This window comes from Grampus griseus, assembly GCF_964374135.1.
Source record: "Grampus griseus genome assembly, chromosome: 16".
Taxonomy (NCBI): Eukaryota; Metazoa; Chordata; class Mammalia; order Artiodactyla; family Delphinidae; genus Grampus; species Grampus griseus.
In genome coordinates this window covers 82,047,630-82,064,222 of record NC_139010.1, presented here as the reverse complement: position 1 = coordinate 82,064,222, position 16,593 = coordinate 82,047,630, and the positions used below count along the sequence as shown (strand labels likewise).

Here is a 16,593-nt window from a genome sequence, read left to right as displayed (position 1 = left end):
GCTGGGCCCGAGGAGGGTATTACTCACGTCCGTCTGAACCATCTGAGGCCGCTGATTGCGGATTCTGGACACGAAATCAAAGACGTCCACCTTCTGCTCGGCGTGTATCATGTCCATCATGGCATCGATCACTATGAAGGTGCCCGTCCGGCCCACGCCCGCGCTTGGGGAGAAAGAAAGACGCCAAGTCGTGAGTCACATTTCCCCGAAATGAACGACGGGGCCTCGGAACACGCCTGCAGTCTGGACCGGAGGACACCCCGCCCTCCACAGAGACTTCCACTGCATCCCTGAACGCAAACTTTCCTCGGTTAATAAGGAGCAAATCCACGCGAGGCCACCAGAGGGCACCACAGTCTTAGTGAAAAGACGTCAAATCTCTCCCTCTGCCTGGAAATTGTGTCCTAAGCCTCGGGTGAGTTGTACAGGTAATTTTTCCTCTATTACCAAATGTCATCTTCTCCTTCTCACTTGTGTAACTGGATTTTTAATTGTCATGCTTGATATGGTTTTTCCAGGCTCTTCATAAGAGTGGAGAACCCCAGGCCAGGTCTGCTGGCCCTGGAGCCAAGGTCATGCAAATGGGGGCTCTGTCTGGGATCCCAGCCCTCACCTCCGGGCTGGCTGGGGCCAGCTGGTCCTTAGGGGCTCCACGGAGAGGTCTCCCGCCTCAGGAAGTTGCCCGATTCCATTCCTGCGTTCGGGTTTCCTTCCCACCCAGCGCTGTCCCCGCAGCAGTCTCTGGACATCTTCCCCACCACCACCCCACCTGTCTCATCTAGACGCCCACCAGCCAGTGCAGGCCGTCCATATGTGTCTCCCCAACACCCAGGGCTCAGGGGGCACACAAACGGACTCAGCCAACATCCGCTGGACGAATAAACCCCAATGGCCCAGACTCATATGTGCGGCGTCGACCAGAACTGCACGTGGCGGCCCAGGCATCTGTCGGGTTAGTTGGCCGAACGGGGCTTTCCCCCTCTGGCCCCTGCAGCCCCAGTGACCTTTTAAACGAAAAGGCTCACAACTTAATGAATGAAGTCCCCCAGCCTGTTCCTCTTTTTGGGGGGAGGGTGGTACCGCTCTTTCCAGACCATTAGTCTCCAGAATGGTGCTAGGACAGACAGTGAAGCCCCTCGCCCTTGGAAGGACTCCCCGCTCATCACATCGAGGGGAGGGGAAGCGGGCGAGACAGGAGAGGCCCCTTCGGGAGCCTTGGTTCTTCACAAACGCAAAGTAAGAGAAAATCATCAGGTGCAGGACCAGTTAAAGGCGCCCCACCCAACAGGTCAGCGGTAAGGACCAGGAAATAGAGGACTGGAGGCCCAGGTGCACGCGGGGCAGAGGGCAGGGGAGCACCTGGGAGCGGGGAAAGCGACGGTTCCAAGAGGAAAGGCCCCGGGCCCGGCGCTCTTTCCCTCCTGGGCCCTGGATGCTGGTGCAGAGCTCACAGCCCTAGCTAGAGACCCTCCCTGCTGTTTGTACAGGGACCGCAGGCAGGCAGTGGGTTCTTTTTAAGGGATTAAGGGGGAGACGTTGAGGGTGAGTGTGGGAGAGAGAAGGAAATCGAGAAACCTCCCACCCCCAGGCGATACACATACTGGAGCCCCAGGAGACCCCGTGAGAAGATGAACGTGGAGGAATGAGGAGGTCTGGTCCGCTCCCGCCGAGACCGGAGGCTGCCAGCCCACGGGAGCCTCTTCCCTGTTCTGGGGGGGCTCTGGCTGGCCTGAACTCCTGGTGGGAACTGCTGTCACCACGTGACGCCCTGCAGGCAGCACCCAGACCACCCAACTGCCTGCAGGGGAACTCAGCTCTGCAGGGAAGCAGACCCCGAGAGAAGGGCTTCCCTTCCATGCACACAAAAACGCGGGGGCAGAGCAGAGCACAGAGCAGCAGGGAGGGCCAGGACCTGCACTGGCGGCACGGAAATAAAGCATTACCCCGAGAGACTACTTCTGTGTTCAATGGCAAAGGCTGAGATTCACAGCCACAGGGGAACCAAGGATGGAAACCAAGATGAAGGGCAAATGCACCTGCTGGGGGCACCTGTGGTGAGGGAGAGGGGAGCAGGGGAGGGCCGCATACTGCGTTTTCACACGCACAGTGGATCGAGAGGCATCAGAAGAGAACAGCACTGAACAGCTGCCCGCAGCCGCCCCTGATGCCACAGAGGCTGCTTCTTCATCCCCTGCCCTCCAGAGCACAGCCGGGGGCCTCCTGCAGCTGACGGGAACTGAGCACATAGCTCCCTGCCAGCCGCTGCTCCAGCGAAGGGCCCTTCAAACTCTCCACCCGATGACAAGCTGCCGGCGTCGACCCCACTGATTCGGCTACGCGGGCCCGCATCTCTGCGGGGTTTCTCAGAAATCCCCGTGCAGGAACCCAGGCCTGTGGCCCGGCTGTCCAGGCTTGAGGAGGAAGGGCCCTGCTCACTGGGTGTCACGCTGACTGGACACTGGTTTCCAGCTGTTAAAGACAGGGCCGTTCTGAGCATCACAACCCTGCCAGGGGCAAAAGGCACCTGAACCTAGTGACACAGGTGCTCCAAACCTGCCACACGGGTGTTCAGCAGAAATGGCATGCAGACCCTGGCTTCCAGGGTGTCTGAGAACAGGGGCTGCCGCCTCGAGGGGGCCAAGCGGGGCTCGACCATGTCCCACTCCCTCCAGTGCAGCTGCTGGGAGGAGCGTGCAGGGCCAGGTAACGGGACTCTTACAGGTGTCACCTCACCTGATGTGTAGTTGCTCAGCTCCCAGGTGCAGATCCAGGATTCCATCCCCGGCCAGGACGCCAGGCGCTCCCCCCCCGCCCCAGTGACCCCCAAACCTCCCAGCCTAGGCAATGAGGGGCACAGCAGAAGCCCCTGGGCTGGGGCAGAGAAAAGATCTGGCCAGCACCTTCGGGTTCTGACCGTGCATCCACCAAAGAATGAGAAGCATGGCTGGGGAACGTTCTCATCTTTGTGCCTTTGTCTTAAAAAACAACACATGCACACGCCAGCCGGCCCCCCAGAAGTCCAAGGCCTTCTCATGACCGTGATTTTCGTGTTCGAAGCCGAACTGCATTTAGTCATGAGCTACAGAGGGGGTGGATTTGAGCCCTGACGCTATGGCTTGGGGAGCTCAGAGCAAATAAGAGCTCAGCGTGAGAACAACCAGAGGACGTCCCGGTATGCAGAGGGAGAGGGGAACATGCTCTGGGAGAAGCAATCACTTCATAACCTGCTCTTCCATCACCTTAGTTGCTGCGGCTGTAACCGCAGCCCCTCCGAGGCTGTCCTCCCCGTCACAGACGCGGAGACCTCTGCTGAGAGAGGTCAGGTGGACCCCCTATAGAAGCGCGGTTTCCAACTCTGTTCCTGGAGGTGACCTGAGGGTCCCCGGGGGGTGAATGGCAGAGTTCCACCCCCACCACCAACCTGGGCCTCTCGGCTCTGTGTGGTCCCAACATCAGGCTTTCTCCCCCGGTGGCACTGAGGAAAGGGCTCCGCCGCCCCGGATGGGGACTATCCCTCCAGCTCTTGCCCTGAGGGATTCTCTGAGCTGCACCCGGTATCTGGGAGGTGCCTTCACATCGCCCCTGCTGCCCCTCTGCCCACCCGGCTCTCCGTCCCCTGGTGATTTTCCCAGGAGGGCCTGAGTCCTCCCCGGAGGGCCTGAGTCCTCCCCGGAGGGCCCGCCCCGTGGCCCCGCCCCGCACGTACCTGCAGTGGACCACGACGGGCCCGGCGTGCGTGGGGTTGAGTGTCCTCACTTTCTTCAGGAACTTGAGCATCCCGATGGGGGTGAAGGGCACTCCGAAGTCGGGCCAGCTGGTGAAGTGCAGCTGGCAGACGAGCCGAGGGGCTTTGCAGCCGTCGGGGAGCTGCTGCGGGGATGCACGGAGGTGTGAGCAGGTGGGCGGCCCCTGCGCCTCCCCAGCATCACGCTCTGAGAATGCTCGCTTGGGGTCCCCCTCTGCCATCCAGGCGTGGGCAGCCATGGGTACGGGTGCAGGGAGGGGCCCATCAGTGAAGGCTGGACGCCCCAGAGTGAGAGACCCTGATTCTTACTGCCGGCTCTGGACACAGCACCGTGGCAGCAGGGGCAGCAGAGCAGGACCCACGGTCACCTGTCCCAGGACCAGGCCAGGCCAGGCCCCAGACAGCCAGATACATCCCTACAGATGGCCCCAGGGCTCATGGACCCCGCTGGGAAGCAGGGTGGCTGCATCCCAGGGGGCTTAGCTTTTATGCCTGTGTAACTACCAACAGCAGAAGCTTTCACTCTCATAAGCATCTTAATTTTCGGGGAAAAGATGTGGTTGGTCTACCCTCGGGAGACCCCTCCACCCCACGCCTCAAAGCCTCTCTCAGATTTTATTACCCAGAACCCAGGTTTGGTTCTCTGCCCAAAGCCATAAGGTGTACTGGGAAGTTGCGTGCGTGTGTGTGTGTGTGTGTGTGTGTGTGTGTGTGTGTGTTTTGGGGAGGCAAGCAGGCCGGGGACAGTAAGAACGATGAGGCTCATCCTCTTTCCCTTTTTGCTGTGGTTTCTCAGAATCTCAGACTCTTATTTTTGTAATCTGACTACACCCCTCACTCTACCTTCGATTCTTGATGACACGACCTTCTGTCTTTTCTGGGTTTTTTTAATCTCTTAAACCTCTACTTCATCTGCCTTGATTACAGGTACCTATTGAAGACTGCCTTAAATCCTTTCTGGGAAGGAAGGATTAGCAGGAAATCAGTGGGAAAACTAATGAGGTGTTTCAGATATAATTTTGAAACTGCTAAAAAAACCTCACCTCACCATTCCAGCGTGTGAAATGACACTGTGTCACTGAGTGGGGACCCCCATGGCCCCCCCCCACTGACTCGACTTCCTCCATCCAGAAAGGTCCCTGGGAGCCAGGAACATCCGGTAATGACTCAAGGCCCACGTGCACCTGTCTGCCATCTGCCCTGCAGACTCACCGCCTGGGCCCACTAACGACCGTCCCACATCCCCGCCCAGCGCTTCCTCCAGCCTCATCCTCCACTCGTGAGAGCCGCGGGCAAAGCGCTTCCTATTATAAACGTAGACGGGTATTTACTCCCTACCCTGCTTCTCCAGAAAAGTCCAGGATGTAACGTGCTTACGGACTGAATGCAGAACTTCCGGATGGTATAATCCACCAGGACCACGCAATCCTCCACACACACCCGGATGCTTCCGTAGGTCCAGCAGCCCTGGTCCGGCCAGTACTGATAGCACTTCTCCTGCGTGGAACAATTGAACAGAAACAATAGGTCTGTGGGGACTTTTGAGCACCTCGTCGCCCCCTCCTTGGCCATGGCCACAAGGCCTCACACACACCAGCTTCCCGTGAAACAGTCCTCAGCTGGGGAAGTGTGTTTCCATCTTATCAATGGGGAAACTGAGGCCACACAGCTGATGAATGGCAGGGCTGAGACCAGGATCGGACCATTTCCAGTTCATGTCTCATTCACTCATCCACTCGCTAACCCCACACGTCGACCGAACCGTCTGGCTGAGTTGCTCCCTGCAGAGCCGGGGACCAGAGCAGAAGTGGCCTCACCTGGGAGGGGCCGCCCTAAGCCCTGGAGGACCACGTGCTCCCCAAACACTACCTGTCGCACTCAGCGGGTCGTTTTTCCTGCCCAGCACTAAGGACGAACTAAATTTGCATCCCACCCATCCTCTGTGGGAGAGTCACGAGCCTGTGGTCAGCTGAACATTCCTAATTTTTCTCCAGCCGGGAGGAGCCCGATGTGGGAATTTGCGGAGCAGACGCGCGGTCACGGAGAGGCCCTTCCTTTGCCTTCCCTCCCCCCGAACTACCAAAGGGCCACAGGAGAGGGTGGGGATGGGGCCTCCGGCCCCTGATCCCAGGTTGTCCTCCTACAAGGAGGACCTGAAGGCATGAGGCCTGCCTAAGGGAGAGACACCGGCTCCACAGCCACGGGAGAGGCCCTGGGGTCAGCAAGCCGTTTACCCTGGAAACTGCCCACAGGCCACAGCTGTCGAGTCACTAATAATCTTATAAAACAAGAGTCAGCTGGCATTCACCAGTGCCCAGAGCTTGTGTGATGACACCCACCAGACAACATCCCCTTCACGGCCTGGGCCCGGGTGACTCGGAAGGGACCCCGAGGAGAAACCAAGCCCTGAAGGTCCTGGTTCGGGACGGTCTTGGCCTCCTAGGGACCCTCCAGAGATTCTCACTTTGACAAACTCTCACTCGGGGATCTGAGGGCTGTTTCTCAGGCCCCCAGAGGGCTCAGTGTGTGCACTGTTTCCACGCCCTCGGCCTCCCGTCTACATGGCGGGTGCCGTCCCCTCCCTCCCATCAGATCATGAGATGCCAGAGCAGCTACATTTCGCAACGTCAAGTCAGGATGTTGAAGCCAGGGAGACCACAGCAGAAGTGTAAGCGATGAAGAAAAAGGGAACTCTATTGAGAAATGATTTCATCTGAAACGGTGAAAATCAAGACACAGAAGCAGGCCAGCTCTGAGTCACAGAGACAGAAAAATGCAGTAGGATCTTTCTGTAGAGAAAGATGGAGGGAAAATGTCAAGTAACGTAGCAACAGGATCACTGATGGGGGAGCTGGGGGCGTCTTCTGAGTCCCACCGCTTCTGCAGTGGGCTCGTTGTGTCTCATGTTTATAAACGAGCCCCCAGAAGCCTGGTCCCAGGGGACAGCTGGTCCCAGGGGACACGGGGCTCCAGGTCAGCCTCCTCTTCTAGGGCCAGGTCCTGCCGCAGCTGCCCAGAGCGTGGGGACACCTCCCGTGCAGCCACCCTCCACCCCCACCCCCCCGGGGCCGTGCCCCTGCCCAGGAACCCCCTGCTTCCTCCCCTTTCCGGTGAGAGAGGAAGGCCAGGGCAGGATTCACACACAGAAGGCTGGCCCTCCCCAGCCCCGTCCCAGCTCCCTGGAAAACAAAAGAAAACCCCTCTCCTCTCCCCGACCCGAAAGTGTGTGTGGAGCCTCTTCCGGTGCTTTTTTTTTTCATCTTTATTGGAGTATAATTGCTTTACAGTGGTGTGTTAGTTTCTGCTTTATAACAAAGTAAATCAGTTATACATATACATGTGTTCCCATATCTCTTCCCTCTTACGTCTCCCCTCCCACCCTCCCTATCCCACCCCTCTAGGTGGTCACAAAGCACCGAGCTGATCTCCCTGGGCTATGCGGCTGCTTCCCACTAGCTATCTACCTTATGTTTGGTAGTGTATATATGTCCATGCCACTCTCTCACTTTGTCACAGCTTACCCTTCCCCCTCCCCATATCCCCAACTTCATTCTCTAGTAGGTCTGTGTCTTTATTCCTGTCTTACCCCTAGGTTCTTCATGACATTTTTTTTCTTAAATTCCATATATATGTGTTAGCATACGGTATTTTTCTTTCTCTTTCTGACTTACTTCACTCTGTATGACAGACTCTAGGTCTATCCACCTCATTACAAATAGCTCAATTTCGTTTCTTTTATGGCTGAGTGATATTCCATTGTATGCACAACCTGCCAAGACTGAATCATGAAGAAATAGAAAATATGAACAGACCAATCACAAGCACTGAAATTGAAACTGATTAAAAATCTTCCAACAAACAAAAGCCCAGGACCAGATGGCTTCACAGGCGAATTCTATCAAACATTTAGAGAAGAGCTAACACCTATCCTTCTCAAACTCTTGCAAAATATAGCAGAGGGAGGAACACTCCCAAACTCAATCTACGAGGCCACCATCACCACGATACCAAAACCAGACAAGGATGTCACAAAGAAAGAAAACTACAGGCCAATATCACTGATGAACATAGATGCAAAAATCCAGTGCTTTTTTGGGCGGAACCAATTAGTGTTGGTGGCGGCCGCTAGGGCTGCCCCGCCTGCCACCTGGCCTCCCCACCCCTGCCCCAGCTGAGCTCCCCACGGCCTGTCACTTCCATCTCAACCGGCAGCCCCGCCCTCCAGCCCGGGCCCCAGCCAAGCTGCCTGGGCTTCGCTAGGGACAGGCCAGCCAGCCCCAGGCCAGTGCGTGATGATGGGAGCGCAGGGCGCAGGGTCGGGGGAATCAGTGCCTCTGGGCCCGTGCCTGGCCGAGTGCCAGGACGCGCAGACCCTGGGAAGAGGCCAGCAGGACAGACGTCTCTCGCCAGGCTGGGTCTTCCTCTTGGCCTGCTCGCGCCCACCCTCGTGCTGGTCCTCACGCTGCAATCTGTGAGAACAGTCTCCCTGCCGCCAGCGTCCGTGCCTCCAGCTCCCAATTCTTTCCTTCTGGAGAGCGAGCGAGAGCTCACTTCCTAAAGCACAGGCCCCTGCTTACTGCTGAGAAACCCGCCGAGGGCCTCCACTGCCCACCTGTCTCAGCCCGACGTTCAAGCCCCAAGCCCCGGTTCCCTGGTGCATTTGTAGCCGCTCTGTCCCCCGTGTGGGCGTCCTGGTTCTGGGTCCAGCACATTGCTCCCGGCCGTGCGAACACACCTCCCCGCCCCAGTGCCTCTCTCCAGCTGCATCCGATGCAGTCCCTCCCCGCACCAGCCCAGTCTTTGAGACCCAGCGACACCATCACCCCCTAAATGAGCCCTCCTGCCCCGGTCCTAGCCCAGGACCCAAGGGGGGCCGCCCCTCCTCTCCTCCACACCTCCAGAGCCACAGTCATGCTGTGTTCCGTTTATCCTACAGGGGTCTGTTTCCCTTTGGCTAAAGAGTGAGTGACTCCCAGGCATGAGAATGCCCCGGCGTCTCTGCACCCTCAGCCTGGCCTTGCCTTCCGGGTGGCCCGTCCCTCCCGCTGTCCCCGTTACTCTCCTTTATATTTTCTGTCACCTCCTGACATAATCTACATTCACGTGCTCTCCGCTTGGCGCCAGCCCCCGTCAGTGGAATAGAAATTGCGTGAGGGGTCTGCCGGGCGGCTGACTACATGCACCCCACCTGGGGCAGCCCTGTCCAGGAGACAGAGGCCAACGCGTCCCCGTCCCCGTAGGAAATGAACCAGCTCAACCTAGAGATTTCAAGTTCTTATAATGTACATGCATTACATAATTAGCATAATTAGAAACAGCTAATTAAACACACTGACACGACAAATCAATATTACTTCAATACACCTTGTTTCTTCAAATGCATTTCTCTGGTCTGAGTAATACACGGGAAATCATTTTTTTTATGGTCTGAGGCTCCACACATTATATGTCCAACATACTAAAGACCTCTATATTAGAATCCATCACTCCCACCGTGGAGTAGCCCACCAGGGATGACCCTCAGCTGAAAGAAGAAACTTCTGCATCATTTTTACATCATAGTCTAAGACAGTGAGATCCTTGGAACACAGAGAATTTATTTCAAAATAAAAAGGCTGTGAGCCACTGGGTGTTTCTTCTCTTCTGCAGTGATAAGCAGCGGGGGGAGCGGGGAGAGAAAGGAAAAGGAAGTGGTAAGCATACCCCCAGCAAAGCAGCTGAGAAGGAAGTGCCCGTGACTCAGAGGCTGGACTTACCTCTTTCCTTTCTTTCAGGTTCGTCAACATGACGATGGTTGCAGACTTCTGCTCCCAGATCATCCTCCAGAAATCATTCACTGTCTCCTGTTTAGGGCCTGTGAGCAGACGATGGTCCCAAAGTCAGACCGAGGGGTCGCTGCGAGCCCCAGACCTGTGGCCCTGGCCCTCAGGCCCCGGGAACGGCTCCCCCACCCGCCCCGAGGAAGGGGGTGATGGGCCTGCCGGTCTATCTAACACCCTACAGAGTCCCAGAACCGGAGTAGGTGGCAGCCTCTGCACTCTGTCCTACCACTCTCCCGCGATGTCCCGCTGGGGCTGGGAAATCCTCAGGAGCTAAGTAAGACCCAGGTGGGTGATGATCTTCCTGGGCCATAAAGGCTATTCAAATGGGAGCTGGGTTTCAAGCTGCCTGTCAAAGTGGTTTGTGGCCACTGGGGTGCTTGTCAAAGCCTCAGAATATGACCCTCCATCCAGAACTGCTGAAGCAGAGAGAGAGAGAGAGAGAGAGAGAGAGTGAGTGTGTGTGTGTGTGTGTGTGTGTGTGTGTGTGTGTGAGAGAGAGAGAGAGAGAGAGAGAGAGACTGCAGGCTGAATGACCCGCGCGCCATGTCTAACCCCCCTTCCTCTGAAAACATCTCATCTTCTGGCTGCCCTGACAGCCAGTAACGCTGTCCAGTGAGATGTGGGCTGAAGTCCCTGGGGAGGGGATCTGAACAAAAGACAAAGTGTCCCTGGAAGAAAGTCCTCTGCCCATTGCCCTCTTTCCTGCCTTATTAGGGACACAGTGCCTCGAGGTGCAGAAGGCCATGTTGTGACCCTGAGGATGACACCATGGAGGGCGGAGAGGTATAAAAGAGGCCCCTCTCCCCTGAGCTGCCGCCCCGGCCCTGCGCCGCTTCCCCGGACGTCTGCTTATAAGAACGAAAAAGACATTTCTATTGGTGTCAGCTGGTGTTTGTCAGCTTTTCTGACATTTAAAGCTGGGCCTATTCCTGAGGGACGGAGGGCGTATGTGTATCTCCCTATTTTTCAAGGAATGTGCATTTAAGATGTTGATCTACACTGAATTTGGGACCCACAGCTCTAAAGACCCTTGCTGAGGAGTCAGGACGTCCAGGAAACCTAGTTTTAGCTCCAATGACACCCAACCGCACCAGTACTGGCTCCTGGGGATGCAACCCCTGGGCAGATGGATGAGATGCTGGATTGAAAGTAATCCCCAAACCCGACAGCTTGGAAGCCACGTAGAGCTTCGCCAGCCGAGGGAGATTCAAGGTTTTCTAACGCAAGTATCGACACGCTGAAGTGGCAACCCAGACCACTGGGTGTCTGGGTTTAAATCATGCAGGTGTGGAAACAGATCGTGTGTCTTTCTGCACAGACACATCGTGTGGCTGCACATCTAACATGCCTGTTGTATGACAGACGCCCCCAAACGCTCCATGTCTGTCTGCACTGACCACAGACAGGGGGCATATGCTCTCAGAGGTTCCAACTCTTCTGCTCCTTTGAAACCCTGTTCCTAGGAGGAGTTTCATCACCTCACAGTATAATGCTTCTCAAACTCTACTGAGCAGAATGACCTGGGAACGCTGGCCAAAATGCAAATTCAGGGACAGCAGCACGTTGGGGGTGGGGCCTGAGCTGCTGCATTTCTGGCCAGCTCGCAGGGGATGGGACACTCCTGGCCAGTGAAGCAGACACAGTGAGTGGCAGTGCTGTGTGAGATTCATGACAGCTTTGAATTCTGTGCTTCGGGAAAGGCTAGACGGACTCTGATCAGCTATGTAAACGGAGCAGCAAACACACGTACAAAAAGCCGACATAAACCCTCAGGACGGTTGGTACCGGATAAAGAAGCAATCGCCTTCCACGCCATTTTACCAAAATCGTGTTCAGAAAGTAACTCAACAAAAAGCTTACCTTGAGCTGCTATGAATTTATTCTTCTCTTTATAACCCTAGAAAAATAAAATCAGATTTATAATTTTTCAAAATTATCGTCATGGAAGGATTTTGTTGTTGTTAGGAAAATAACACGTATCCATCGTGAAGAATTTGGAAAACACAGAAAAGTATGAAGAAAACTCACCAGGAATTCCAGAAATAACATGCTATTTTTGTATATCCCTCTCCAATATTTTTTCTGTGAATACCTTCCCAGACACACACACAAGCAGAAACACAGACACCCACGTATATATATATATATATTTAAATTGGTTAATATGTACACATTCTCTTATACTGAATTTTTATGATAATTAAAAATTTCTATTAAACGATCTTTTAAGGTTCAACTAAAATGGATTCTTAATAATCCATTGTGTATGATTTTACCACAATTTATTTAACTGGTCCCCTCTGTTCTGTTTGGTCAGTGATATAAATAATGCTGTAATGGACATCCTCAGGGCTTATCTGCATCTTAAGAACAAATCCCTGACACAGGTGCTAATTCAAAAGGCCCAGCACTTTCATGCTCTGTGCTGTGACCAGTGTGGCCACTGCGCTCAGGAAAGTTGTGACAATTTACATCTGTGGCCCCAGAGAAGAAAGCGTCCAACGGTCATGATTCACACTCAACCCCCAATGGCCCAGGCATGAGTGTCATGCTGGGTGGGGGGCTGGGCATACTTACATCTATGTATGAAGCATTGATGTAGTCTGAACATGGGGTTCCGTCCACCTGGCTTAAAATTACCCTGGAATGGTCATCTGCAAGAAAACCCAGCACAAAAACCATGACATTAGGACAAGGGAATCACATGCACAGTATTAAACACTACAAAGGACATAACCATGGTGATCACGGGACAGAAGGGACATTCTTCTTAGACATTCCCACGAGATCCTCAGTGCCCTGAGGTCGGGGAAGCACCTGTTGTACCTCAGCACTGAGGACAAGCCAGGCTCCAAACAGGAGCTCAATACAACCTGTGGGATGATGACAGGTAAGAATTTCAGGGTCCAGGAGTTGGTCTGCTGAACCATCACGTAGACACAGCAGAACGTGCGGGACCCCTACAGTGTGATGGCAATATCCTCTGAACCCCAAACCAGGCCCCAGTACTGACCAGTGCGGGGACCCTCAGGACCACTTCCGGGGTCCAGTCTCCCAGGCTTTCCAGGAGGAGCACAACTCTGCCTCTGGACACACGGACACAAGGCTCTGGGGTTTGGGACTCCAGACCCCAGTCCTCATGTTCAGGTCTGCCCCAGAGCAGAAAGGTAAGCCACACTCACACGGACTGCCTGGGCAGGATGGGCCACTGCCTGGAGGATTCTGGCCTGTGGTACAAGCGGTTTTCCAGTGTGGGAGGGCCGACCAGGGAGGGCTGTGTGTGTGTGTGTGTGTGTGTGTGTGTGTGTGTGTGTGTGTGTGTGTGTGTGTGTGTGTGTGTGGTGTACTTGTGGGGTGTATAGTGGTGTGTCTTGTATACAGTGTGTGTAATGTGTGTTGTATTTATGTGAGTGTGGTGTATATGTGTGTTTGTGGTGTGTATGAGTATGCTTGTGGTATGTATTTGAGTGTACACACATGTGGAAGAGTTTTCAACCAGGGCCCTATGTGACCTACGTGGGTCCACGTCACTTCTGCCTTCATGGGCCACTTTCTCCAAAAGAAAAAAATTACACATTTTACTTTACAACTGTATTAGTAGTTGGTATAAAGATGAGTGTGAGGGGCTTCCCTGGTGGCACAGTGGTTAAGAATCCGCCTGCCAATGCAGGGGACACGGGTTCGAGCCCTGGTCCAGGAAGATCCCACATGCCGTGGAGAAACTAAGCCTGTGCACCACAACTACTGAGCCTGCGCTCTAGAGCCCACGAGCCACAACTACTGAGCCTGCGTGCCACAACTACTGAAGCCCGCGTGCCTAGAGACCGTGCTCCACAACAAGAGAAGCCACCGCAATGAGAAGCCCGCACACCGCAACGAAGAGTAGCCCCCGCTCGCCGCAACTAGAGAAAGCCCGCGCGCAGCAACAAACACCCAACACAGCCAAAAATAAATAAATACATTTATTAAAAAAAAAAAAAGATGAGTGTGAACCAGGCTGGATTACGTATATATTTTCTTGTGATTCACAAAGAAACTAGATGGTTTTATGGGTCCCTACAGGTGGTGTGGCCCCGGCCCTGGGTCCCCCCGCTGGTGTGTAAGTGGCTGGCCGCTCCCAGGAGTAGAAATATGTAGGATGCCCAGACTCGGCCCGGGGCCCAGGGATCAAGCTGCTTCCGCGTTTATTACGCTGCGCTGGGCACAGCGCACGGTGGGTACTTCGTATGTATTTACTGCATTAATTATTGAATAGTTCCACGTCCTGGCCCCTGCTTTGTCCCCTCCTAGTCACAGGCTGTACGTCTCCCATTGACATGGAAGGAAGCTGGGTTGGCTGCGAGCTGTCTGGACACGGTACCACTGCTGCTAGCGAGCACAGCCAGTGCAGCTCTCAGGGTCAGTCACGGCCCACACAGGGCTGTCAGGGTGCCCGACCTCAAACTCACAGCCCACAAAGGCTCGGCCATGAGACCCTTCCGCTCAGGGGCTGACAGCCCTGAGGCAGAAATAGCTCTAGCTGAACACGTATAAAGCTAGTTGAACATAATTTGGACCAATTTACCCTTTTGAGGACAGCTATAGAAAGCAGGGGGTAAAAATAGCGTCCTGGTTAGATTTAGCATCTCGCAGTTCTAAGAGCTTCCTGTCTTTTTACTCTAAAAAGTCGCACTACTCTTTCAAAACACTATTTCCTAACATGACCAGGTGCTGGCGGTTTTTTTCCAGAACAGAGGATGCTCTCTTGCTACCGGCCGTGGAGCCCTTGGAACAGGCAGCCTCTCAGCACACCCGGCATCTTGACCTCTGTCCTCAGAGCTCCCTAGAGCCACATCCGGGACTGGGCTCCTGCCCCGGGGCACCTCATAAATCAGATACATTTACAGCCAATCTCTGCTCGGGGAAGAGGGGGAGGGGCAGGGAAGGTGTACCGGACTGAGGGCCTTGGGCCCCCGCGCCTCTCCCTGCCCGTTGACCCTGACCTCAACCTGAGTAAGAGAAGGGTCTCCCGGCCTTGGGGTTGGGGGAGCAGGCCTGGGAGCCCCCTGCACGATATCCCCGTGATCCAGCTGCCCAGGGCATCTCTGGCCAACCGCTCAGTTTAATCAGATACGCTTCTACGTCTGGCTGATGCCAAACGCCAGATGCCACCCAGCTGGCCATCTCCAGGGCCCACCCCGAGTATCTCCAGGCCACTGCTCCGTAAACGCATCCTCCCACCAACATGAAACACTCACATTCTGGCAGAGGTCCCGTGGGCCCCTGGGGATGGCCAGCACCCTCAATTACCTCTGACGTGGCACTCCTGGGCCAGGAGGGGCTGAGGCAGGACCCACATTTTCATACCTGCAGGAAAGGCCAACTCACTTCCACAGTACGAGCTGGAGGACACAGCTTAGAGACGCTGTGTCGGACCAGGTCCTGCTGGTCCCCGTTGGTGATCCTCTGGGGAGGCGCCCACTCCCCCAGCCATCACATCTGGGAGCAGTGGTGGGTGCAGGTAATTCCTACACCTGGCTGCTAATTCCGCCCGGTTGAGCTCCCACCAAAACTACTCTTAATCAGCAATGTAATCGTTAGCTTTAAAAGATACAGTGTTCAGTGAGTGATAAGGACAGGAACACAGGTGAGGAATCTGGGAAAGGGCTTGGCGCTGAGTGGGTCCTCCACGTGTACGTTCTGCAGTCAACGCACCAAGTAATTAATTAAGCTAGTTAATTCAACTAATACGAGATGCTAACTTCCAAATATCCCGATCTTTATTCGACCAACAACATTCCAAAGATTCCCAACCTCCTGCCTGGTTTTCCTTTCCCTTGAGCTATTCAAGCCGAGAAACTTGCCTCCGATAAGCCTCACCCAATCTAACAGCAAGTCCTCTCGACGTGATCATTGCAGTGTGTGCAGAACCCGACCCTGGTCCAAGCCACCCTCTCAGCTCGGCTGTGTGACCACAGTGGCCTCCTGACCCGTCTCCCTGGTGCTCCCTTGGCTGCCTCTACAAATATGTGTGGGATGGCAGACTACTTAATTTCTCTGGTTTTAGCTGACCCAGGCTCATGGTGGGCTCTGCAGAAAACACCCACAAAAAACCAAAAAAACCCCAAACAAAACCACAAATAAATCCTATGCACGTAAGATGGGAAAGAATTGTTTCTATCAAGGGCCAATAATCCAGACACCACACAGACGACGCGGACCACAGCATCTCCTACCTACAGAGCCACTGGACTCAATTCTAACCCTAAAAATGCAACCAGGAGCCGCCATGCTGAGGGCCAGCACAGACCAGCTGGCTCCACCCCACGGAAGCACCGCCTCAGAAGGGAGGTGTTCCCTGGGACGCCGGGAGGCCTTGGTTTGGGGTTCAAACGTGAACTCCCTGGAGTTTTTTGAGGCTGCCCTTCTGTTAGCCCGATGGCAAAGCCAACAGGAGGGTCCAGGATGGAGGAAGGACGTCACACACCTCCCGGGCCAGCTTCCACAAAGGCAGCTTGGAACTCTGGGGGTCTGTCTTGGCACCGAGGCCAAGGCGCAGCCCATCCAGCAACGCCCCTGGACAGATGTGTCTGCTCCCCGGCCCCCCACCCCCTGGAGGCCGCCCTCCCAAGCCCATGGCCATCTTTAGCTGTGGTAAAGATCCAGTTACTTCTAAGCCTTCCCACCAAGCTGCCAATGTCAGACAGCTCTCCTATTCTGCCACTTCTGTCCTTGGTACAGAAGCCTTGTTGCTGGTGGCAGAAGCACTGCGTCCAAGACGGGAGATGCCCAGGGCCACCAGCTGCCCAAGACCCAGGCACAATTTGGGTCCATAGGAGGAGCCCTGCCAGCCGGTGCGGGGGGCACCCCTCTTGGGCAAATAGACCAGGCAGCGCAGGTCTCAACAGCGAGCACAGGCTTGGCAGCCAGACCCAGAGCAACACAGGCTACCCAAGTCCTGGGCGGGAGACAGACACCTAGACTCCCAGCTGCAAAGGCTGAGCCACTATACTGACCCAGGCCCTGACCTCCAAGCCCCCGCGCATC

The 16,593-nt window shown here is 55.1% G+C and overlaps 1 protein-coding gene across 1 annotated transcript in view; it reads right to left on the bottom strand.

Annotated features, from left to right (window-relative positions):
• Positions 1-16,593, bottom strand: part of PTPRE (protein tyrosine phosphatase receptor type E) — a 50,288-nt gene that overhangs the window by 11,116 nt on the left and 22,579 nt on the right. The window contains exons 7-12 of the mRNA XM_082674116.1: positions 12,145-12,221; positions 11,428-11,464; positions 9,502-9,599; positions 5,123-5,242; positions 3,707-3,870; positions 28-163 (exon numbers count right to left, since the gene is read on the bottom strand). Coding sequence (XP_082530242.1) covers positions 28-163; positions 3,707-3,870; positions 5,123-5,242; positions 9,502-9,599; positions 11,428-11,464; positions 12,145-12,221 — 632 coding nt within the window. The remainder of the gene's footprint in view (positions 1-27; positions 164-3,706; positions 3,871-5,122; positions 5,243-9,501; positions 9,600-11,427; positions 11,465-12,144; positions 12,222-16,593) is intronic.